The 25,015-nt window shown below is 36.5% G+C and overlaps 1 protein-coding gene across 1 annotated transcript in view; it reads right to left on the bottom strand.

Moving 5' to 3' along the window:
- The window catches only part of Dlc1 (DLC1 Rho GTPase activating protein), a 353,391-nt gene that overhangs the window by 244,321 nt on the left and 84,055 nt on the right, over positions 1–25,015 (bottom strand). Inside the window, exons 3-4 of the mRNA XM_013026378.1 lie at positions 22,578–22,727; positions 13,677–13,817 (exon numbers count right to left, since the gene is read on the bottom strand). Coding sequence (XP_012881832.1) covers positions 13,677–13,817; positions 22,578–22,727 — 291 coding nt within the window. The remainder of the gene's footprint in view (positions 1–13,676; positions 13,818–22,577; positions 22,728–25,015) is intronic.

The raw sequence follows: 25,015 nt of genomic DNA, 5'->3' as shown, positions 1-25,015 counted from the left end.
TCCTAGATCTCAGGCCCCTCTCTTGCCAATCAACCTCTTCCTCATCTGAGTGTTGAAGAAAGTGACCAAGCATGCCAGGAAGTTTCACTAGCACTTTTTAGAGCTAAAAAAAGAAATCAGGTTCCATAACTGACCAAAAAGGATGTCAGATAGAACATAAATAAAAACCAAGTCAAGTGAGGCAAGGCAGCAAACACTTGTAATCCCAGTACTTGGAAGGCTAGTAGGAAGATGATGGTTCAAGGCCAAACTGGAATACATATTCAAATTCTATCTCAACGAAACAGGGGCTCTGGATACAGCTTAATGATTGGCATGTGCAGGGCCTTTTATCTGATTCCTATTACTACAAACAGATTCCAGCCTGGAGAAATCGATAAACAGTTGGATTTATTACTCTTGCCAAAATACCATGATGTTTTAAAACTCTCATCATCAGTTTTTTTTCTTGTATTCAAATTATTTGCAATCGGCGAATAGGCACAATTGTAAGCCAACATACGCGCTATTGAATAATGTCACAAGTCACCTGAATTCATGCTTTGAAAGAAACTCTGTTCTTCCTTTGCATTTTGCAACTATAAATATAGCTGTCAGTGGGGTCATTGAAAGAACTGAAAGGTGGTTATGCAACTTTGGACTGAATGGACCTATTTTAGTTTCTGTCAGAGTCCTGAGGTTTGTCTATGCAGAAAGGGTCTAAACACATGATGTAGGCTGCTCACAGTGATATATATATTAAAAAATAGTAAGTTTTCTTTGTGATTGCATTTCATTGATAGCACACACACATGTTGAGGCAAAAATTAGAGCAACATAAAAGAATTGAGCCATAGCGCCACTTCCTGTTTTTGAGTGTTTAATTGGAGTTAAGAGTCTCATGAAGACTTTTCTTCCTGGGCTGGCTTTGAATTGTGATCCTCGAATCTCAGTCTCCTCAGTACCTAAAATTACAGGTGTGAGCCACTGGCATCCCGTTTGTTTCTGTACTTTTATTCACTGTTTTTGTCAATGACTCACCCTATTTCTCTCTTCATTTTCAAGCTGTAAATCTTGCACCTACTTTCAATTCTTCTCTTTCATCCATTGCAAAAGGTCAGTTTTCAACCCTTATCAGGCTGATCTCTCACAGGGCATCTAACTCTGTATTTTCCCTGTCCCTTGTCAGTGCCCTCTTTATGGCTGTCATGTTCTCTGAACTGAATTCTTGCAAAGAAGTGTACCCCTTCTTTCTATCTTCCTTTGGTGTTTCTTATGTCCCTTCCACTGGGAACTCATTTCTGCATTACCTTTAAAATTTTAGTTTTTTTAAAAAACAGATCATTTTATTTTCTTACTTAAATGGCAACCTCACCTTACCCAGAAAGCAACTTTTTGTTTTTGTCTGAACATTGAAAGTTCTCCACAAACTTGACCTAAAGGTGATTGTAGCCATATATTTTGCCAGTTGGAGTTATGTGTGCTTTATTTTACTCAAATTACCCAGAATTCCTTGTAAAGACTTTTTGTGTTCTTACATATTTTTGCCTGCTATTCATCTCTCCTTTTCTTTACCTGAGAAATACTTTTTTTTTTCCTGAGGGTCATGGGGCCTGAACTCTGGGCCCAGGTGCTGTCCTTCAGCTCTTCAGCTCAAGGCTAGCACTCTACCACAGTGCCATTTCTTTTTCTGCTTATGTGGTGCTGAGGAATCGAACCCAGGGCCTTATGCATGCTAGGCAAGCACTCTACTACAGAGCCATCTTCCCAGCCCCTACCTGGAAAATTCTTTGTCATCATTTAAGATGATATTTCATTTTTCCTAGTAGCTAAGAATCCTATTTTGGTATTCATTGAATATCAAATTCACAACCACACATTTGGCTACGAGCTACTTGTGTCAGTGTATACAGCTAGCTAGGCAGTGAGAGTGAAGGTCACAGAGACTGCTGAGCTACCCCCAAATTCCATCCTCAGGGCCAATGAGCTGTCTTCCCTGCTGCTGCCAATTATCGCAGCTACTTGTCTTGTTGGGAAATGTCCTTGACAACAAGAAACTACCTCATCAAGGTTACACAACTTTCTATGGACAGGCAAAGGCCAATGACTGGTAAGTTTGGGGAAGAAACTTGCCCATTGTCTCAATTTGGAACAACCATAGGGAGCCACACAAGCTAGCTCCACACAGAATCAGTGGAGGCTGCAGTTGCCACTGCCTTACAGCTCAACGTCACTCTAATTGGTTCTCAGTTATGCCTTTCTTTCATCCATTCATGCTCCTCTCAGGGCTCTCTATTACCATCCACTCTCACCATCTTTACCATCCTGGGCAATTCTTAATCCTGGAGTCTGATTCTAGATTCAATAAAGATACAATAGATAAATTAAGCAGACTTATAGATGGCTGATAGCATTATTAATGGCCTTTAGATAAATATGCAATTTTATTCTATAGAAGTATATGAGAAATATTAGAACTCAAGACAAAAATCTATACTGATTTTCCTTCATATTACCTACCTTACATATCTATCTATCTATCTATCTATCTATCTATCTATCTATCTATCTATCTATCTATCTATCTATCTATCTATCTATCTATGCAAATCATTTGGGTGTAATATAGAAGGGAAAGCTACAGATGCATTATAAGTAGAAGACTGATCACATCTTTTTGATGTATCCCCAACATGTCAAATTAAATACGTGTGTGTGTGTGTGTGTGTGTGTGTGTGTGTGTATACTGTATTGGGACTTTAACTCAGGGGTTCATGCTCTTGTTTGTCTTTTGTGCTCAAAAGTAGTGCTCTAGCACTTGACCTATATCTCTACTTCCAGCCTTTAGCTGATTAATTAGAGGTAAGAGTCTTCTGGATTTATCTAACTCAGCTGGCTTTGAACCAAGATCCTTAGATCACAGCCTCCTGAGTAGTTAGGATTACAGGCAAGAACCACTGGCACTGGCTTTGGAGGTATTTTAAAAGCAAACTTTTAAACAAAATGTTTAAATAGGGATACAGGTTGCTCCATTGCAGCAATGAGATGTCCGAGACACTATGTTGAAAAATGAACTTTACAATTTAGGTGGGGGTGGGAGGTGGGGGTGAGGTGTGTGTGTGGGGAGTGTAGTTGTGGAGATAGGAGGGAAGGGATGGTAGGGGAAAAACAAAGGAGGAGTCAACAATGCTTGATAAGAAATGTACTCATTACCTTGCCCATGTAACTGTAACCCTTATGTACAGCATTTTCACAATAAAGAACTTATCAAAAAAGCAAACTTTTGCTGATTCTAAGGTCTAAATAGTCATCAATTAAAATTCTTTAAATTTCCAACTTTATTCTACCAAAGAGAGAAAGCATGAAGATGTGTCACATGATCTACAATCCAATGTTTTGAATTACTGGATTGGCCTCTCCTCAAAACCTTGCCATCCCTGCTAGCAGCACCATAGACCAAGGTTGAGTCCAGTCCCTTTCATCTTGTCTGCTGTTTCTTTTTCCCTCACTCTACTGTGTGTTACTATCCCCCAGGACTCAAGATTCAGTGATGAGGAAGCCTTGGGCATGAATGCAGTGGTCCAGCTGTAGAGGAATGCACTCTAAGTGGGTAACCTTGGAAATAAAGAGGCTGTCTGAATTCACACAATTCCTCAACGTTTTTCTCTCTCTTACAATTGCTTTCATGTGGGTTTAAATAAAATTTGTGCTCTATGTTGTACCATTGATACACGGGATAAAAATAAGTCTGGCTAAGGCAGGTAGCAGAAGGTGCTTCTGGGTATATAGAGTAAATAGCACCGATTGATTTGGTAATTATTGCTTGTTTGTTGTATTTACATTATGACTCCCTTGGTAAATGTCTATTCTGTAAATTACTATATTTATATGAAAAAAATGTTCTTCCTATTGAAACACCAAAACAACAGCAAAAACTACACAAAACAGGCGAAATAATTAAGAGTTGACTTCATGAACATCAACAGAATTTTTTGAAAGAACTACTAACCCAGAGATCCATCTAGATCATACCACTTTGTCACAGTTGGCAGAGGAGAGAGGCATTCAGAAGTAGTGGTGGCAGCAAAATCTCAAGAGGATGAATTACTGATTTAGAAGAAATTTTCACAGAAAATACTACATACTAAGAATCGTAACTTTTTGAGAGATGATAGCTCCAAATACAAAAATGTGTGATTTTCGGAATCCCTGAATGATTGTTTGAGATAGTGCTTTTCCACTTAAAAATACAGTATGTGGTAGACCCAGCTCCAAGCTGTAGTGAAGAAGGGCTTCTGTGTAAACAGCTACTGAATATTAGAACACCAGAATTCTTGGTTGAACGTTTCAACTGGCTTTCACTGTCTTCAAGGAGTGAGTCCAGAGGCCCTCAAAAACCAAGGGTAGAATTAATTACCAATCTGTTATTAATCACGAAAGTAGAGAAAAATAAGGAAATCTATTGCAAATATAATTAGGGCTTTGGGACAGCTAGGTTTGCAACGAAGAAAGGGATGACTGTAAAAATGGCTTCTCCTGGTTATTATTATAGCAAAGCGCTATGAATTTTATTCTTGGTTGCTGTAATGTGGCATGTTATTGGCTTGCCATTTTATACTGCACAGAAATAACTGGAAGTTGTTATTTCTTTTGGATGAAGCTGTGAACTGGACTTGAGGAGTCATATTGGCACATGGAAAAAATTAACTTTTTTCTCATTATAATGATAACATACAAAGAACGATTCATACAACCAAATCTTAGGTGGTAGACACACTTTTTGAATATTGTTTCTTGTCTTAATGGAATCTATTCAAGGCATTCCATCATTGTATGAGTTTCAATCTTGTCATTTTATGGTTTCTGCTTCAGACTCCTAGTTAACCAGGTGTATAATAAGCACAAAAAGGAAGCAAGACACATTTGCCACTCTCAAGTGTACATCTGTATAATACGAGGAATGAGTGTATGTGGGCACAAGTTAGAGTTATATTTTAACAAAATGAATCTCCTGAATTTAATGCCCCAACGTACACTTGAGGATGTCCTATGGAGATCAAATAGGCATCCCAAACCAGACTGTCACAAGCTAACGTGTATGTGGATTACAACCAGATGTTAATATCTAAAACCCCACAAAACCATGAAAGAATTTTTATTTTTTTCAATATCAAAGTGAGTAGCACTGGAAAATGTTTCTATTTTTCAAAGTCAAAATCAATAAATTACATATTTATTATTTCAAAATCTAAAATATATGAATGGAACCTTTTATGCTTTTATAAAGGAATTCTAAAGAAAAAACCTTATTATAATCATCACTGAGTGAATTTTATTTTTCAAAACATTTTTCCAGTTTTCTGGTTGCTCTGTTTTCCTTTTAAAATTAAGCTTTAAAACGTGCCTTATTTTTCTTCCCCATAAACTATGAAGATCTTACTGAACACAAAGGCAAATAGTTCTTCAAATATTACCTACACCTACTTTAGTGTTACTATGCAGCTATATTAATCCGAAATTGACACATTGAAAAGCATTACAATGAAAGGCATGTTTTTGTTGCTGTTGTTTGTCATGGGGCTTGAACTCAGGGCCTAGGTGCTATCCTTGAGTTCTTTGGCTCAAGGCTAGAGCTTTACCATATTGAGCCACAGCTCTACTTCCAGTTTTTGAGTGGTTAATTGGAGATAAGAATCTCACTCTCCTGGGGACTTTCCTGCCCAGGCTGGCTTTGAACTGTGATCCTCAGATCTCAGCCTCCTGAGTAGCTAGGATTACAGGTGTGGCCCATTGGTATTTGACTGAAAAGCATTTTTCTAAGACCACAAGTTCTCTTTTTAAATTTATTAATTATCAACTGTACTAAGTCAACTTTTTTATGTTTCACAACATGAACTAAGCTGTTTTTTAAAAATCTGTGTCATTTTCTCCTTATCTATACTGTCTGTGTTCTTTTCTAATGATATAATATTTGACATGATGACATTTCTGTTTCTAGTGAGTTTTTGCTATTATTTTTCCCCTCTAGGCTTCAATAAAAAGAGGTATTTACATTGGATATTTGAAAAATAAAACCTCTATTTGGTTTTATTGTGTTTTTTAAAATTTTAGAATAACTATGTTACAAAATAAAATAAAAATTTAGAATGATTTCAGATTCACTCAAAGGTGGCAAGAATAGTTCCAAGTGTTTCCATGGTATTAGGAAACTCATGGTTCCCTATAAAACTAGAATGATCACTGCGCTGCACTGTTAGCGTAGCTTTGGGCCTTGTAACTCTGCCTCAGCAGCCCCTGTCCCACAGGCTTCCACATGGCATATAGCTTTCCTGTTAGGCTTGTGCTCCTCTGGCTTGGAACGGTTTTTCTATCTTCTCTAATTTTGAAAGGTACTGGCAGGGGAGCAGATATCCACAGTTTGATTATACTAGGGTTTGGCACAGTCTCTATTTGATTTAAATAGTGGACACCATAAGAGAAAATGACCCGCCTTAAAAAAATGTATCTGTTCATCTGCTACGATTATCCTAAATGTATACTAATTATTGCAAATAAGGGAAACCATGGGACCTATGACCATATAAGATGATGCTAAGTGAAATGAACTCCAAGACATGGACACAAGAGGTTTTTCTTTGTTGTTGTTTTTAATGTACTATATGATTTCTTGTTTCTTTTGTGTGTTATTCCCCCTATGGTTTATTTCCTGTTGTCACTGTATTTGATTTTGGTACCCTGGGTATTGTATATACATTTATCTAAATTAAGGAAGGAAAGGAACAACGGATGGTGAGACAAAGGACAAGGGGAGAACCTATTCAACATCGATACTCACGAGACAATATGTTGCGAATGATCTGTACAACTTGGGAGGACTGGGAGGGAGGGAAAGTGGGGAAAAATGAGGAAGGGGGTAACAAGTTCAGCAAGAAATGTACTTATTACCTTACTTATGTAACTGTAACCCCTCTGTACATCACTTTGAAAATAATGCATATATATAATGTATCTGATAATCATAAATACAAAAAACACAATGTATTTTGTAATAACCTGATCAAAAAGTTACATAAATTGTGTTTTAAATGATACATTAAAATGATCTAATTTGGATTCCAGCACCTACCATCAATGCAGTCATTCATTGTATAGACATATGATCATCTATAGAAGAGAGGTGACTGCATTTCCAAATAAAACTTGGTTTCCATTGAAAGTATTATTAGGAATCCCTGGCTGCTATTATTTTCTGGTTTGGGTCACTGTAATGTTTATCTGTATGTTGGGAAAGGACAATTGAAGTGAATGGCATGCAAATGGTTTCCACATCTGCATGAAGTACAGCCTGATTGATGACAGTGAGATGCTTCATTCACAAAAAGCCCAAGGGATGTCATCTCTGTCAATGTGTCTCAATGCATTTGTTATCTGTAGCAAAGATGTTAGGGTGTGCAAAATTGATCTATTCCCTGGGTAAGAGACTGACTCAGAAGAACTCAAACATAGGCTACTTTAGGAATGTTGGTAGAATCCACAAAGCTATGGACAGTTTACCTAGAAATGTGTAATTGCAAATGTGTAAAGGCAAAGGTTTAAGGATTCTTCTACATCCAATCATGAACTTTAGAAACATTAATCCCTTAATAATCTCAAGGAATGTATATACACAAAAATGGAATGTGCATATACAGATGCATTGAAATGCATCTCATGCAACTCATGATTTTTCTGAGCAAAATACCCAAAATATAAACCTGTTATTTAAAAAACATGCATATTAGGTAAGATATTTTTTAATTAAAAAAGGAAATAAGGCTGGGTGCTGGTAGCTCACACCTGTAACTCCTAGCTATTCAGGAGTCTGAGATCTGAGGATTGTGGTTGAAGCCAGCTCAGGCAGGAAAGTCCGTGAGACTCTTATCTTCAATTAACTGCCGGAAAACAACTGGAAGTGGTGCTGTGGCTCAAAGTAGTAGCGTGTTAGCCTTGAGCATGAAGAGGCTCAGGGACAGTGCCAGGCCCTGAGTTCAGACCCACAACCAGCAAAAAAGAAAGCAAAAGCAAACAACAACAACAACAAATAACAAATAGGAAATATGGCATTGTTTTTATTTATTTACCTAGTTTGTTTCTGAAACAAGAGGTAATTAAACATCCGAGGCTGGTCTCAAACTCACTGGCTTCCTCTCTCAGTCGCCCAAGTGTTGGGGTTAAGACACTATTTTCTAAAATGACTTAAACTTTAATAAAATTCATTAAAATTTGTCAAAATTACTGTGCAATCAGTCTCTAATTTTCTGCACCTTGAAGCATTTAGAACTTTCAGGGTGAATATTACTGAAGAAGCCTTCCAAAGCAGAAAAATTGCTTCATTCTCTGTCAAGCCTGGAAGGGGAAATGAATAGATTGTATGTAGGGGCTTCATCCACTTGACCTTAATGTTAACAGGAAGCTCTGGATTATAATGAGAGAATTTTTCCCCCTTTCAACAATAGCTTAGAAGGATTAGAGGATTTTTGAAATTGTCAGTAAAAGCAACTAAAATATTAGATTGTTGATGGCACTGGAATATGATATTTGTTTCAAATCACCTAGAAATGATCTTAGAATCACAAGACTGGATACATTTCTTGAGGGATCACTTTGGAATCTTGGGATTTGTTTTGAGCTACTGTTGAAATGAATTAACTATACTGCTTGGGGTCATCTGTTTTCCCTTGGTTCCTGCCACTTCTTGAGCTGATGGTCACCTCTTCTATTCATGTTGTCTATCTCTGTAATAATAATCAAAGACCTGGCAGTGTATTCAATCTGTGAAACTGTGAAACCTACTGTGTTATCTTGAGCTGGTATATGCCAAATCTAGCCTTTTACCCTATAGCAATTACAAATATTGAAGGCCAATTATTGATGTCCTTGATTAGAAGATGATTTTTTGAATTGCATAGGTAATGTCTCCCAATATGCATGCCAATATACTTCAAGGTCCCTTTATGTTGCTGAGCACATACTTGAAGCTGCTCTGTCCCAAATTGCTCAAGTTATTACAGTTTCCATTACTGTGATTAAAATTCTCTGTATCACCAATTAAATACAGGAGTTTCTGGGGGTGGAACAGAGCTAGAGATTCCACTAAATTAAAATTGCATCCTTTTATGATGATATCTTTAGGTCTTCTGTACAGTAGAACAGTAGATGGCTTTGTTCCTCTCGTTACCTATTTTACAAATAAAAGCTGTCCTTGTCCTCGTGATCTGAGGATCAGTCTCTTTCTTCATAAATGTACAATTAAAGTGACGAAGTGACTGCTCTTAAAACTATCCTTAAGAAAAACAACAACAACAAAAACTCCTCTGACTCAACTGAAAGAGCTGAAGGCATTCCCTCTAAGATCTGGAACTGGAAAAGAATGTTCACATCTACAACTCTTATTCAACTCATATTAGAGATCTTCACAGGAGCAACTAGTCAAGAGAAAGAAATAAAGGACACCCAGTTCAAAATAGGCAAAGTCAAACCATCTCTCTTCTCAAACAACATGATCCTCTGTGTAGAAAACACTACAGCTTCAACTAAAAAAATGGTATATGCATTTAGTAAAGTTGCTGAATGCATCAACATACACTCAGTAGCAATTTTTTTATGTGCCAGTAATGATAAATGGATGGAAAAAGCAATCCCATCCGATACGGTTATAGACATACACAGAAGCAAAGTATTAAGGAATAAATTTAATTGAAGAAGTGAAAGTTATGAAACAATTGAAGAATTATAGAGGTCAAACTCAGAAAAACAGAAAGACAACATGCTCATGGGCTGGAAGACTGTATTGTTAAAATGGTAGTCATATCTAAAGTGACCTTTAGATTCAATGTAATACTCATCAAATGAACAATGACATTCTTCATGGAAATAGAAAAAATAATAAAATATCATATGGAATTTCAAAAAGACCCAGTAGTCAAAACAACTCTGAGCAAAAAGAACAAAGCTGGAGGCATCTCATACATGATGCCCACAGTGAAAAAAAACAGAGATTATTCATTGATCTCTTTCTAGTAGTAAATATAAAAGAAGTTCTTGTGGCAAATAGACAGAAATCTATAAACCTTGGACAAACATTTTGTGGTAGCTAGTCAATATTATCAAAGGTTTCCTGAAAATCATTTTGTCATGTTACTTGTTTAAATGCCTCTGTTAGCTCAACAGAGAAACAAGTGTCAAATGAGTCATCTTACAATGTCATGTTTTCTACCTAATATTAAAATTGAAAATTAGGTTCACTATAAAACAGTAGAGCTCTGTAGGTTACTAGAATTTTCTATTTTTCAAACATCTGTTATGCATTGCACATTTTCTTTAAGAATTTTTCTCAAAAAATCTATCTTTGACAGTGGAGTGTCCATTTTGGGTACTTTCCATAGCTAGCTGAGAATTTTAAGTTATAGCTTAGTCACTAGATAGAGTTATATGCCATGATGTTTAACTCTAACTTTGGCATTAGTCAAGATTGATAGGCTATTCTTGGTTGTATTAAGTGGACTAGTCCCTGTGGAGTTCATTTCTATTTTTCTTACTTGCTTACTAATGAGCAGTGGCATGACTGTGAAGCTAGACGCTGCTAACGTATAAGTTAGTTATACCCACACAGCTAAGTAATATTCACATCCCTTTTCAGAGATAAGGATTCCATGACAAGTAATTCTTCTCTTCAATAATTAAAATATATCTTAATTATGACTTATGCATGAATAATTTGATCAATTGATGTGACAAAAAAGAGATATATTTGAGCAAGGAAATCTTGGATTACTCCAATGGGTTAAAGTTCTGGGGGAAAAATACTTCTTCAAAATGCTTAAATAGGGATACAGGTTGACCATTGTAACAATGAGATACGTAAGACAGTATGTTGAAAACAAACTTTACAATTTAGGTGAGGGGGTGGGGAGTAGGGGGGGAGTGTAGTTGTGGAGGTGGGAGGGAAGGGATGGTAGGGGAAAAAACAAAGGAGGAGGCAACAATGCTTCATAGGAAATGTACTCACTACCTTACTCATGTAACTGTAACCCTTCTGTACATCCAGTATTTTTACAATAAAAACGTATTAAAATATAAAACCATGAACTTTCATATTTGACATAAAAATGACTGTTCTTATCACAAACTTTATTAAAAGTAGTTAAACACACACACAAATAGGTGCATAACTAAGTGGGTCTGGCTTATAAACATGAGAGAACTGAAAGACTCTGGGAGCTTCACAGACAAAGCTGCATATATCATAATGAATTATGAATTGCTCACACACTGCGTATTCCATAGGAAAGATACGGAATGTATTGGTAATTATTCTAAAGAAAAGTTGAACATAAAGTTAATATCAAGGTTAAAAATAACTCTGTAGTAAACTAGCAGGTGCTTTCAAAAGTGAACTAAAGCAAAAATTCCTAAAAAAGAAACTCTCTCATTTGTCCTTAGTATTTAAAAAAGCCAATAGTCCAGTGATTCTTGAAATATTTAAGATAAAACTTGTGAGAGAAGGACTGTGCGTAATAGTGCATGCGTGTAATCCCAGCTGCATGAAAAGTAGATGGAGAAGGATTATGGTTCAATGTTGACCTCAAGAAGTATGAGTCCCTATCTGAAAAAAATGGCATAGCATACTTATCCAGCAAGCATAGTAAGACCTTGAGTTCAATACCTAGTACAGTAAAAGAAGGTGTTGGTATTATAGTAAGGCAGCATCCCATTCCATTGTCTAAATGTGGACCTCTCTCTGCTACAGTATAAACTGGTTAAAAATAGAGTCTAGAATTTATTCCACTCCAAGTCTTTTTGTCCACTTTTTTGTTCAATAGATGTTATCATCAAAATGCTCTAGATATAAATAATCAAATATAGATAATATAAATAATAAATCTTATGTAAATATTAAAATCTGTCATACTTGTTATTACAATGATGTATTTTCATTCACCCTTTGGTCACAGTGATTTACTGTGTTTTAAATTGAGAGTATTCTCTTTTGAATCCTATTTTAGAACTATCTTTTATTTTAAAAGCAGGCAAACCAGCAATCCAAACCTGTTTCTCTGTGTTAAACTAACAGGGGCCTTAAAAAAATAATACGACACTGTGATTTGCACTAAACTAGGAAAGGTTATTTTGGAACTGCTTGGACTTTAGATATTTGAAGTAGTAATTACTTCCTCCATAAATACTACCTTTTAGAGTCAAATACTACTTTCCTGTTGCAGTTCACTTTTAAGTTAAAAGAAAACGTCTTTTATCCAAAATTCACCCTGTTAAATTATTCCACATGATAACTATCCTTTTTATTTGTTTTAGTAGCATTGTAATATCTATGAGAGGTCATCATGATAGTGACAATAGCTGACACTTATTCAGTTCTTATTCTCTTTTGCTCAAGCCTAGAAATCTATCACTTTGAGCCACAGTGCCTCTTCCTTAGTACTTACTCATTTCAGTAAGCATTGTATATTGCTATGCCATTTAATACCACAAAAATTTAGGTTATCTATCTATCTATCTAACTATCTATCTATCTATCTACCATCTATCTATCTCTCAAGTATCATCTACTATTATCTATCTATCTACTATCTATCTATCTATCTATCTATCTATCTATCTATCTATCTATCTATCTATCTATCTAATTCCCCTGTTTACATGTAGACCTTCCTCTGACTAGAGTTCAAGCTGGTAAAAGACAGAGACTAGATTTTTTTTCTCCCCAAATCTATTTAAAAATAGGTTTTCATTGTGAAAATACTGTACAGGGGCTGGGAAGATGGCATAGTGGTAGAGCGCTTGCCTTGCATGCATGAGGCCCTGGGTTCGATTCCTCAGCACCACATAAGCAAGAAGAAAAAAGCCGGAAGTGGCGCTGTGGCTCAAGTGGTAGAGCGCTAGCCTTGAGCTGAAGAGCTGAGGGACAGCACCCAGGCCCAGAGTTCAGGCCCCACGACTGGATTCCCCCCCCCAAAAAAAAGAAAAAAAAGAAAATACTGTACAGAGATGGTTACAGTTACATGAGCAAGGTAATGAGTATGTTTCTTATCCAGCATTGTTGCCTCCTCTTTGTTTTTCCCCTACCATCCTGTCCCTCCCACCTCCTTAACTAGCCCCCCCCACCTAAATTCGTTTTTCAACATAGGTCTTGTACATATCATTGTTGCAGTCTCCAAATCTTTTCATCTAGCATAAGTCATGGCATGTAACAAATGCTCAAAGGATGTTTATCATAAAAATATTCTAGATATAAATAAGAAGGGATTAAATTTATGTCTATTTACATACTATCATCTATGTATCACTAAGGTTTGGAGACTTTTTCCAACTGGTAAACAATATGATCAAGTTCATAATAGAAAAGGCATCTGCAGATCTGTATTCTTCGAATCATGTTTTTTGAAGCTGCAAGTATTCAGTAACAAAATTTAATGGCCACATTTTGCATCCACCAAGATTCATGGCCTGGCTTTGCAAAGTATATTATAAAACATCAAACAATATGTGTTTTGAAAGGTGGTATGTAAGTCAATGTCATCAAGCCAATAGCCAAGATTCCAAGAGTACCTCTTCCACATTGTATGCATGGAAAATCAACTCTTACCTGATCTTCACCAGCACATACATTTTGAAACTGACCATTATCGTTTGCAACTTACCATTGCCTTGGGTTTGGTTCCAGAACTGGACACTGGAGTAGAAGATGTTGTATCCATCAACTCAGTGTTAGGAGGCAAGTTTACTTGGGTCTGGTGTACTGAAATGGTATCTGCTCCACTTTCAGATCCTGATTCCAGATCCTGTTAAAAATAAATGCGTTGCTATGAAGGAAGGAGATGCATGCCCACTTTCCTGCTCTCCTTTCCATCTCCTCCTCTGTCAACACACACAGACACAATAAAGAGTTGTTCACTCAACATGATGCTCATAGTCCTGCCTATTTTATAGTAACAGTTACACTCTGCTAAGGATCTTTAGATATGAAAGTCAGAGGTAATATATTACTTTTTTAAAATAACTTAACATCTTAATGTGAATAATAAAAGTCAATAGTGGGAGCTAGCTAGGGCACTACACTAAGAGTTGGGAAGTAGAAGCCTATAGATAACCCTAAGCAATTAGCTTAACACCCCACATGCAACTAAGTACTTCTCAGATTTTCTCACTGGGTCATTGCACACATCAAATAATGAGGAAGTCTTTATTTTTCCTCACCCTGCTCTTCTCTCATTACACTAGACTTCCATGGTCACACCTACCACAGTGGCCTTGAATCATTCAGCTCAAGTTTCTATCTAACTATGAGACAAGAATTGTGTTGGATCATATGCAACTCAATTCCCTTATTTGAAAGTGGAGATAATGACATTACGCATTAATGGAATTTTATGAATATTAAACAAATGGAACTCAAAGTACATGTGGTTGGCATACAATAATTTCAATTAAATATTAGTCATTATAAATATGATGTGTGTGTGTGTGTATGTGTGTGTGTGTGCGTGCGCGCGCGCGTGTGTGTGCCTTCATAGTATATCTGGGGCTTGTACTCAGGGTCTGGATGCTGTAGTTTTTTTTTTTTTTTCATTCAAGGCTAGAGCTCTACCACTTGAGCTACAGCTCCATTTCTGGGTTCTTATGGACTTTTCTTCCTGGGCTGGCTTTGAACTGTGATCTTCCTCTCAACCTCCTGCATAGCTAGGATTACAGATGTGAGCTATTTGTGCCCAGCTGATTGTTTTTAATACCACATTGTCTTAGTAACTCCTAAGTAACAAGGTATCTGTTGAGTGTGTGCAATTATTCTAATCTCTGCAGATTGTGCATTGGAATTAACAAATGCTCTCTTTGAATTACAGGAGACCTAGCTATATCGAGGAGAGATGGGAGAAGGAGAAAGTCAAGAATAGAAGGATAAAAGAGTAGAAGTCAAGAGTAAAGGATACTATAACAAACCTACAGCCAGCATTATACTTACTGGAAAAAACTAAAGCCATTTCCTCTAAACTCAGGATTGAGACAAAGATGTCCACTCTCTCCACTTCTTTTTAATTTAGATTAGAATGCCTAGCTAAAGCAATAAGACAAGATGCAAACATGAAGGGGATCCAAATAGGGAAAGATGAAGTAAAACTCTCCCTCTTTGCAGATGACATGATCTTGTATTTAAAGAATCCCATGACTCCACTCCTAAATTACTTGAACTAATTTGAAACTTTGGCAAAGAAGCAGGGTACAAAGTTAACCCTCAAAAATCAATGAGTTTTTTGTATTCCAACAATGAGAAGAGCATGGCTGAAATCAGGAAAGCAACTCCTTTTCTAATAGCCCCACAAAAAATACCTAGGAGTTAACTTAACTAAAGAAGTGAAGGACCTCTAGACAGCTTCTTCAGTAAATGGTGCTGGAAAAATAGGTTAATCACCTGTAGAAAACTCAAGCTAGATCATTATATATCACCCTACACCAGAATCAACTCCAAATGGATCAAATTCCTTGGAATCAAAGCAGATACCCTGAAAATATTACAGGATTGAATAGGAGAAAGCCTAGATCTCCTTGGCACAGGCTGAAAATTTCTTAATGGAGACCCAGAAACACAACAAATCAAAGAAAGGTTCGACAAATGGGATTGCATGAAGCTGCAGAGCTTCTGCATGGCAAAGGACATAGGTAGCAAGATTAATAGAAAGCCCATGGATTGGGAGAAGATCTTCACTAGCCATACAATGGACAAGGGTCTCATACCTAAAATATACTTGGAACTCAAAAAATTAAATACCCCAACTACAAATCCTCAAAGAAACAACTGCTCGATAAATAAGTGGGCTAAAGACTTAAAGAAAAATTTCTCTGAAGAGGAAAGAAGGATGGCCAGTAGACACATGAAGAAATGCTCAACCTCCCTAGCCATAAAAGAAATGCAAATCAAAACAACCTCGAGATTCCACCTCATCGTAGTTAGAATGGCTATAATCAAGAACTCTAACAACAGATGCTGGAGGGGATGTGGTCAGAAGGGAACCTTACTGCATTGTTGGTGGGAGTGTAAACTTGTTCAACCACTTTGGAAAGAAGTATAGAGGTTCTTCAAAAGACTCCACATTCCACATAGAGCTCCCCTATGACCCAGCAATCCCACTTTTGGACATTTACCCAAATGTTTACAAACAAGACCACACTAAAGCTACCAGCACAACTATGTTTATTGCAGCATTATTTACCATAGCTAAGATATGGAACCAACCCAGATGCCCCTCACTGGATGAATGGATCAAGAAAATGTGGTATATATACACAATGGAATTCTATGCCTCCATCAGAAAGAATGACATCGCCCCATTTGTTAGGAAATTGAAAGTCTAGGGAAAATTATATTAAGTGAAGTAAGCCAGGCCCAATTTCTTAATCTTACTTTTCACTTGGCAGCATTATTTTCCTCAATGTTCACCAACTCTGTGTGAAAAATAATGCTATCATCACTTGCAAAGTGACAAATCCCAGACTTAAGGCAAGTGACATTTCCAAATCACACTCTAAAATCTTTATCTGACAGAACTGATATTAACATACAGGTCTTGTTGGATGTGTAGAGACAAAGTGACTTCAAATTTATAGTTTTCAAGTTCATTTTGTAACACTAATCCTTAACTGAAGTATTTCATGGAATACAGTACATAGTTTTAAATTGAAAAGATAAGTGGATGTTATCACAAATAAATACAGAAACTGGAATAATTCTAGTTTAAGAATCCATCTCTACTGGCTCCCAGTGGCTTACACCTATAATCCTAGTTACTCGGGTGGCCGAGATGTGAGGATCACAGCTCAAAGCCAGCCCTGGCAGTTTTTCTCAAATAAACTACCAAAAAAGCCAGAAGTAGACTTGTGGCTCAAGTGGTAGAGTATTAGCTTCAAGCAAAAGAAGCTCAGAGACAGCACCTCAGCTTTAAATTCAAGCTCCAGGACCAGCAAACAAACAAACAAAAACCCACAACAACCCCTCCATAAAAAAACAAAACCAAACAACAAACAGACCTTTTTGACTTAAAAGCTCAACTTTATGAATTCACCAGCACACAGAGGACCAAACCTACATAAGTAACTGAATAGGGCTACCTATGCATAGCTTAGTACAAATGTTATTATTTCTCTTTTCACCTTTGAAAAGAGAAATCACATCTGGGCTCTATCTAGATCTAGATTCATTCCCTCTTTACCTGTCCACTGCTCCTATGTACTAAATAATAACTGAATTACTTTCCTGAATTGTATTACTCTGATACCTAATACTTTCCCTGTTACCTGCTTTGTGCAGTTCATTTTATGTATCTTCTTCCCACAAAGCTCCAGTCATCACTGGTACTCAGTTCCCCAACTGTGTCAGGCAATGGGAACATATAGATTTCAGAGGAGTTCTTGTAGCAGAAAATCTTTGTGCTATGTGCTATAATAGCACTGCGTGTACAGTTCAATCAAAGCACAAATGAATGGGCCGCTTGAGACCCTATGAAATAAGATTTCATTGGTGATTCCCTTTTGAAAGAAGCTAGGGAAGCTGTGATATTTCCCAAGGAAATTAGTCTTACAGAAGGGAAAACTGAGTTAGAATCTGGATATAAGATTTAAGGGGTAAATGTAGGAAGAGAAATCACATGAGTATATAGGCTGTAATTTCTGAGGTGGTAAAGAAGTAAAAACAAAAGAGGAACCAGAAGTCAAGAAGTGGTAAAAGTTATTGAAGACATGACTGTATTCGGTATTGTCCAGTGCTACAGTGAAGATAGTGAAGTTACTAAGGCATCTGTCAGATAAGAGGCATGGAATAGTGGTCAACAATTAAGTGAAGATGCAGTAGAAGTTTGGGTCAAAAAGGAACAAGTGAAGGGCTCTTTGTAATTGGGAGAAAAACTTTGTTTTAAATCTTCTAAATGGAAAACAGCCATGGATTCTCTTATTATCACCTCTCTTGTTCTTGCACACTAATATAGAAGTCTTAAGCACAGGAAGCATTTATTTATTGAATAGGTACATGGTAGAGACATCGAAGCATGTATATATGCTCAAGAGGAAAAGAATAAGATCCAAGCTGCCAGCTAGGGGCCAGGCTGTCAGGAAAGTATCAATTTGGAAGAAAATCTGGCATGCCTAGTTTTTGGGGAAGAGGGGAATGTATATTTCCTTTCCTTTCCTTAAGCTGCCTATATGTTAAAAAAGAAAAAAAAATCCCCAAAGAATAGGAACTTATAGGAATAGAGAAATAGAATTTGAGTCTATGAGGGCAGATGAATCATTGGTGAAGCAAAACCAGCAGTAAGAAGGGATGCAAGTAGAGACTTAGCCTATAAAATAAAACATTAAACGACAAGAACATGATGTCTTTTACTAAAGAGACACTTACAGTCATGTCTACTTAGCAAATGGACGTTTGCTAAGAGGTACATGCTAAAGTGGGAAGGGATTTTAGGACAAGAATAAAAGTTTTGAATAGTCACCTGGACAATTCAAGGAGACCAAAGAGTAGTGCAAAAGGTTCAACAAAGTTAGTGGTCAACATCTACATGTGTTTTAATCTTCCCTTCAGCATAGATAAAATATCCCGAGATTATAAATATTTCTTTGCTTATACATTGATTCAAAACAATTAGGAACATAAACTCAAAATACTGTGTTGACTTCCAGAGAGCCTTGGCAATGATTCCACTGCAAATGCAAAACTTACATTCTGGGTTGGCTTATAATGCAGCAGAATGACATGGGCTTTTCTGAAGAAGTGGGAAGTGAATCTCAGTTTGCTATGTAACTTTTGGCAAATCAGTACCATTCTGTGTCACTACGTAAGTCATCATTTCTGAATCTCAGGCTTCTTATTATAGGACTGTCAAGAAGACAAGTAATGGAATATGTGTATGTGCATATGTGTGTATGTTTTCTAAAACAAGAAAAGTATTACCTTGCAGAGGCATGTAAAAGAAAGAATGCACATAGGTAGTTTAATACATACACACACTTATGTATAGTGAGTATATATAGACTATATAGTCTATATCTATCTCTATATATGTATCTAAATTATATACATACATACATACACACACACACTCAATAAAGCCAGGCATGGTGACTTATGCCTGTAATCCCAATCACTCAGGAGATGTAAATAGATAATTATAGTCTCAGACCAGCCAAAAATCATGAGACCCTATCTGAAGAATAACTAAAACAAAAAAGCTGGGAGTGTGCTCATGTGATAGTACAGTTTTTGCCTAGTAAGAAAACTGAGTTCAAACCCCCAGAACATCCCCTCTGCTCCTCCTGAAAATTTAATGCATGTTACATATTAATGACTCCCTCTACCCACCCCCTGGCCACTCTGCTAACTCCCCAGTCCTCTGCCACTCATGGTGTGAGTGGCTATCATTAGCCAGCCCCAGGACCCACCAAACTGACAAGTGGTGGGTGCTTGGACTAAGAGAAGTGTTGAGATTACAAAGGAGAAAATCAGATATTATGGGCTGGGAAATCTACCATAAATGGAGCCAATTTGTAAGCTCTATCTGCACAGCCTCGTTTTATTTTTTTAAGTTTATTTTATTGTAAAAATGCTGTACTGAGGGGTTACAGTTAAGTAAGGTAAAGTAAGTAAGTAAGGTAATGAGTACTTGTCTTCTCAAACATTATTACACAGTCTCATTTTAAACTTTCCCTTTTCCTATTATTTGTAAAATTCATATTAAATTCACTCTCAAATACTCTAACCTATATTTCTCTTTCCATGTGTGTTTTCATGTATGAAAAGAAGTCTGTTTTTTTTTTCTTATAATACTTCTTAGACTGCAGGTAGGGGAAGAGTGAGGCTGCTTCACTATCTATCCAGGTCTTTCTGCTAAACAATAGTCACAGGAAGGTGTGTGGGGTGGGGGAGGGCAGTGTCTCCTCTGAATCTGAGACAGGGTTCCTTGAGGCATGATCAAGGCCCTAATCAGGACATTATAATCCTCTTATTCCATGGCACAATTATCCAGACGAATGGAAAGTGCCTGTGGAGAAAAACTTGATGATGAGAGAGAATGTTAAAATTAGCTTTAAACACCAAGAAACAGAAGGAAAGCCCAAGGGGTGACCTAGAAAAAAACACAAAAACCAAAAAAGAAGTTTTGAGGGTTGTGGGACTTATCTTTTCATTTTTATTCCAGAGCTTGATGTGAGTACAGAGAGGGAGGGAAGAGAATTAACGACCAAATACATGTTCTGGGCCAGATGTGTGATAAACCACCTATGTACATTCTTTCGTTTACGTGCCTCTACATGACAATACTGCTCTTGTTTTACATAAATCTGGTTAAAAGCTAAATAATTTTCTTATGTTCTTAACCAGCCATATAAAAAGAACCTTGGCATTTGAATCAAATCTGCAGCCATCAAAGTTTATAATATTTGCATTGTTTTATTTTGCCTACTCCAAGTATATATTAAACTCAGAGCTTAGAAATGGAAACTTATTTATAAACTCAAAAATTATGGTGAGATTCTATGAGACAATGTGTGTAATTAAAAAGTCCAGTTTACAATGGAAGTAGAGGCAGAGCTTGTCAGTGAAGATACATCATCTTGTATGTTAGCTCAGGTTTTAGTTTTTCCTTACTGCTTCATGACAAAGCAGATGATAAGGAATATCTTGGTTTTGAGATGAGACAAAACCATAGAGTTGTATTGGGCAGAAATCTGGTCTGTGTGTTTCTCCTAAACACACAGGATTGAGGAAAATTGAATATATAGAGGAAAAGAGACGTGAAAGACAGGAAGGAAGAACAATTTATATTAGAAAATTACAAAAAAATATATTCTGTATCTACATGAATGATAAAGCAGAAAAAAGTAAATAGCTTCAATTGAAAATACAGATGTAACCCTCAATGTACATATGTTAGAAATGGAAGAAGGAAGCTCTCAAGCTTTGTAGGGTTGGGACAGGTAGGAGGGGATGATGAAAGAGATGACGCTAATCAAGATGCATTGTACCCATACACTGATCAAGATGCATTGTACCCACACACTGATCAAGATGCATTGTACCCATACATTGACAGATTGAACTGAAATCTCTTTGTTCAACAATTTAAACACAATAAAAATACACTTGTGCAAAAATACAAATAAGGAAAAATATAGTGATTCCTGACTTGATGGTTTTTCAAAAGAATTGTTTATATACTCCTCATATGTAAGAACAATCAAAGTATCCCACCCTACTGGACTTTAGGAGATGGCTTTGCATCTCTCCCATCTGGATGTCTGTCTTGCTAGCTGAATCTAAATTATGTGGAAGACACTCAGGCAGCACCAAGGAAGGAGTGACTGAATCCTTCTAGGTAGATATTTAAGAATGATTCACTAGAAAGAAAATATTTGCAATGAATCCTGAAGGGTAAGAAAAAAAATTATCCATGTTACAAAAAAAAGAAAATTTCATTTCTATTGAATTTCAAGATTGAAGTATTTTAATTACATATTTATTCATTTCGAATTAGATATCTTTATTGCTTAAATTTGCAAGTTATCTTCACAGTCAGCTAGAGAAGGCAGTATGATGTAATGGTTTAATGATAGAGTTTTGGATGAAAACTTGCTGGGGTTTTCTGTATATTAGTTCAGTCACATGCAATTATTCACTTCTCTATTCTTTTACTCCTTTACTCATTCTGAACAATGGAATACAGTAAAATATGCCAAGCATTTAGAATAACACCCATAATATATTAAAGTAAGGTCTTATTTTGATCTATTTACTTGAAAATCAAGGTAGAACCATACTAACTAAAGAACTAGACACAGAATAGTGGCATTTCAGTAAGTATCCAAGTTTTTGTATGAAAAGTAATATATTTATGCAATCCTTCTGTCTCTTTTTTCATTCTATTTTTAGTATTTTCTCAAGTTATTCTTGTTTACATTATTTGTTGTAGAATTCTGGGTTAGTTCAACCATCGTCTATCCATCCATTCATATATATCCATCCATCCATGCATCTATGTAGAAAATACTTATTAAACATTTTCTTCATGTAGTATAAATGTATGGCCTAGAACTAACTGGGCACAACGTACTTATGTAGATGTAACATTAAACAAGATATACATAGCATTTTCTATGGAGTTCATATCATCTCATTGAAGATTGATAAGAAAACAACTACAGCCAATTTTAATCATAAGCATAATTTCCCAAGGTAAATTTCTTATTTCATGGTTCATATCTTGTTTTGTATCACTCAAGTATATTGTATCAAATACCAGGGTAATCACTAGTCACCATGTATCAAAGAACTGGGGTAACCATGTGGATTAACTTTCCAATGGTCTCTCTACATTAAATAGGACAAATAGATAATTCTAGAGGCATTATCTTTTCATATTTGTATCAAATAGCGTGATCTTCATGGGACATTTGCATAATAATAGATGTATCGTGTCTACACGGATGTTTGGCTTGTGAGAGGGACAGTCTGACGTTAAGAGACAGCACTCTCATAGGAAAGCAGTGGTAGACGGTAAACTCACAGGAACATGGCGCCGCAGGTTCGTTGGTGTGCTAGATGGAGAAGAGCTGGTGCTGAGGGCATTTTCAATGTCCTGGTCAAGTTGGTCTAGTTTCATAATTAGCAGCACCATGGAGTCCAGCCGGGCCTTATCTCGATCTTCTCTTCTTTCCTGAGGAACAGAACATGTTGTTACTCATTTTGAAAGACCATTTGTTAGAAAGAATAAAAAGTTCCCTGTTGGACAATCGGACAAGGCTAATGCATAACAAGCAGTCTTCTATTCAGGCAGGAAGGGAAGTCCTAGTCTGTATCATCAACAAGCTCTTCATTGGGAAGGTGCTGGTCTAGTGCCAGCCAAGCGTTTTACATAAATATTAAGTATTTCAGAAGGAAAAATAACAACAATGAATACTGATACATACTCCCTACTTTCCAATGAATTTTTCTGGGGAAATCTATATACTGATTTTTTTTCAGAGTAAAAATTGATTATTTACAAGCCACTAATAATTGTCTGTGGTCAGACATTTAAAGATGTGCCTAAGCAATTTTTTTGAGTATTTCTGAATTAACATCAACACTATGAGGAGAATAAAGCAAGGAAGCTTTGGTTTGTACTGTGGGTTGTTTCCCTTGATGGCTAAGCTGTTCTAACCTATACCATTGTCCATATTTCCCTCACAGCTTAGTTTTCTTCCACATACTTCTTTTAAATATTTTTTATTGTAAAGATTCATTACAGAGTGGTTACAATTACATGAGTAAGATAATGAGTATATTTCCTATTGAGTATTGTTACCTCCTCCTTTGTTTTTCCCCTACTATTTCTTCCCTTGCCAACTCTTCTTTCTGCACCTCTGAAAGTGTAAAGTTCATTTTCAACATAGTATCCTGTATGTCTCATTGTTATAATGGGTTAACTTGTATCCTTGTTTCAGCATTTTGTTATTTCCCTTCCCCTCCCCAATTATAAAAATGTATATACAAGATGCAGGGCACCAGAATCAAATACAGTGACAATAGGGGTTATAGAAACGTAGAAAAATTATATTAAGTGAAGTAAGCCAGACCCAAAGAGACATAGGCCTCATGGTTTCCCTCATTTGCAATAACTCATATACATTTAAGATAATCTTACCATACAAACAGAAAAGGTCAAAAGCTATGAACATATGACCATAACAACTTTGGTGCGGAGGGGTGGGGGGATGGGAAGGGGGAGTGGGAAAGATTAGGTGGGGGTGCAGGGGGAGGATGGGAAGGGGAAACAAAGGAGGAGGCTACAATGCTTGATAAGAAATGTACTCATTATCTTGCACATGTAATTGTAACACCGCTGTACAGTATTTTCACAAGAAAAAAAAGGAAGAAAGGGAAGAGGTAACAATGATCAACAAGTAATATACTCATTGCCTTATTCATGTAACTGTAACCCCTCTGTACAGCATCTTAACAATAAAATAAAGTTTAAAAAAAGATGATGCTAAGTGAAATGAACCCCAAGATATGGACACAAGAGATGTTTTCTTTGTTGCTGTTGTTTTTAATGTACTATGTGATTTTTTTTTGTTTCTTTTGTATGGTCTTGCCCACATACTTTCCTTTTGAAAAGCATATGAAACAATCATACTTATGGAAATTACTAGACTTACTTTTCCTGAATATTCAGTGCTACATAAACATATATTGTTGTGAATACTTTGGCTTATAGGGGTGCAGATGAAGTTTCTCATTGATTAGGTCAGGGTTATTTGAACACAACGCTTAACTTTTCTATATGGTCAAATTAAATTCATGTTGGGGAATTTAAAAATTCCCTTTGTTGCCCAAGGGATCAGCCTGGGTAGGATATTTGATGGAGGAAAGAATGAAAGACCATGGAAAACACATGTAGTGTTTCGTAGAGGCAAACAGATTGAGAGATGCCATGAGTCAGGGTCACTTGATTTGAGGCCAATCATCATTTGTGACTCAAACTTCCAACTTCCCATCTCTCTGGGAATATTTACTTGGGTGTCTTCAGCTTAAAAAGGACCCTCAGTGGAAAAGCATGTCTGATGGAATCTTAATATCTACATAATGATCGAAGGTTGGGGCCTTAGTCATAGGATGAGCGTGATAAATGCCTGAGTCATACTTTCATCTTGTTTTTGGCATTTCTTTTCATTTATTTTAAATTCTCCAGTCACTGTTAAGAAGCACTCCCAAGGCAAAGGACCGGGATAATCTTGTGGCCCAATTTAAGTCATCAAGGATCTTTATATCTTAAACAGAACAGATAGATAATAGTAGAGGCATTTTCCCTCAGTAGATGAATGGATCAAGAAAATGTGGTATATATACACAATGGAATTCTATGTCTCCATCAGAAAGAATGACATTGCCCCATTTGTTAGGAAATGGAAAGACTTGGAAAAAATTATATTAAGTGAAGTAAGCCAAGCCCAAAGAAACATA

The sequence above is a fragment of the Dipodomys ordii genome, unplaced genomic scaffold, assembly GCF_000151885.1.
Source record: "Dipodomys ordii isolate 6190 unplaced genomic scaffold, Dord_2.0 Scaffold4, whole genome shotgun sequence".
NCBI classification, from domain to species: domain Eukaryota; kingdom Metazoa; phylum Chordata; class Mammalia; order Rodentia; family Heteromyidae; genus Dipodomys; species Dipodomys ordii.
The sequence above is the reverse complement of the archived record's forward strand: the minus strand, read 5'-3'. Positions and strand labels throughout refer to the sequence as shown.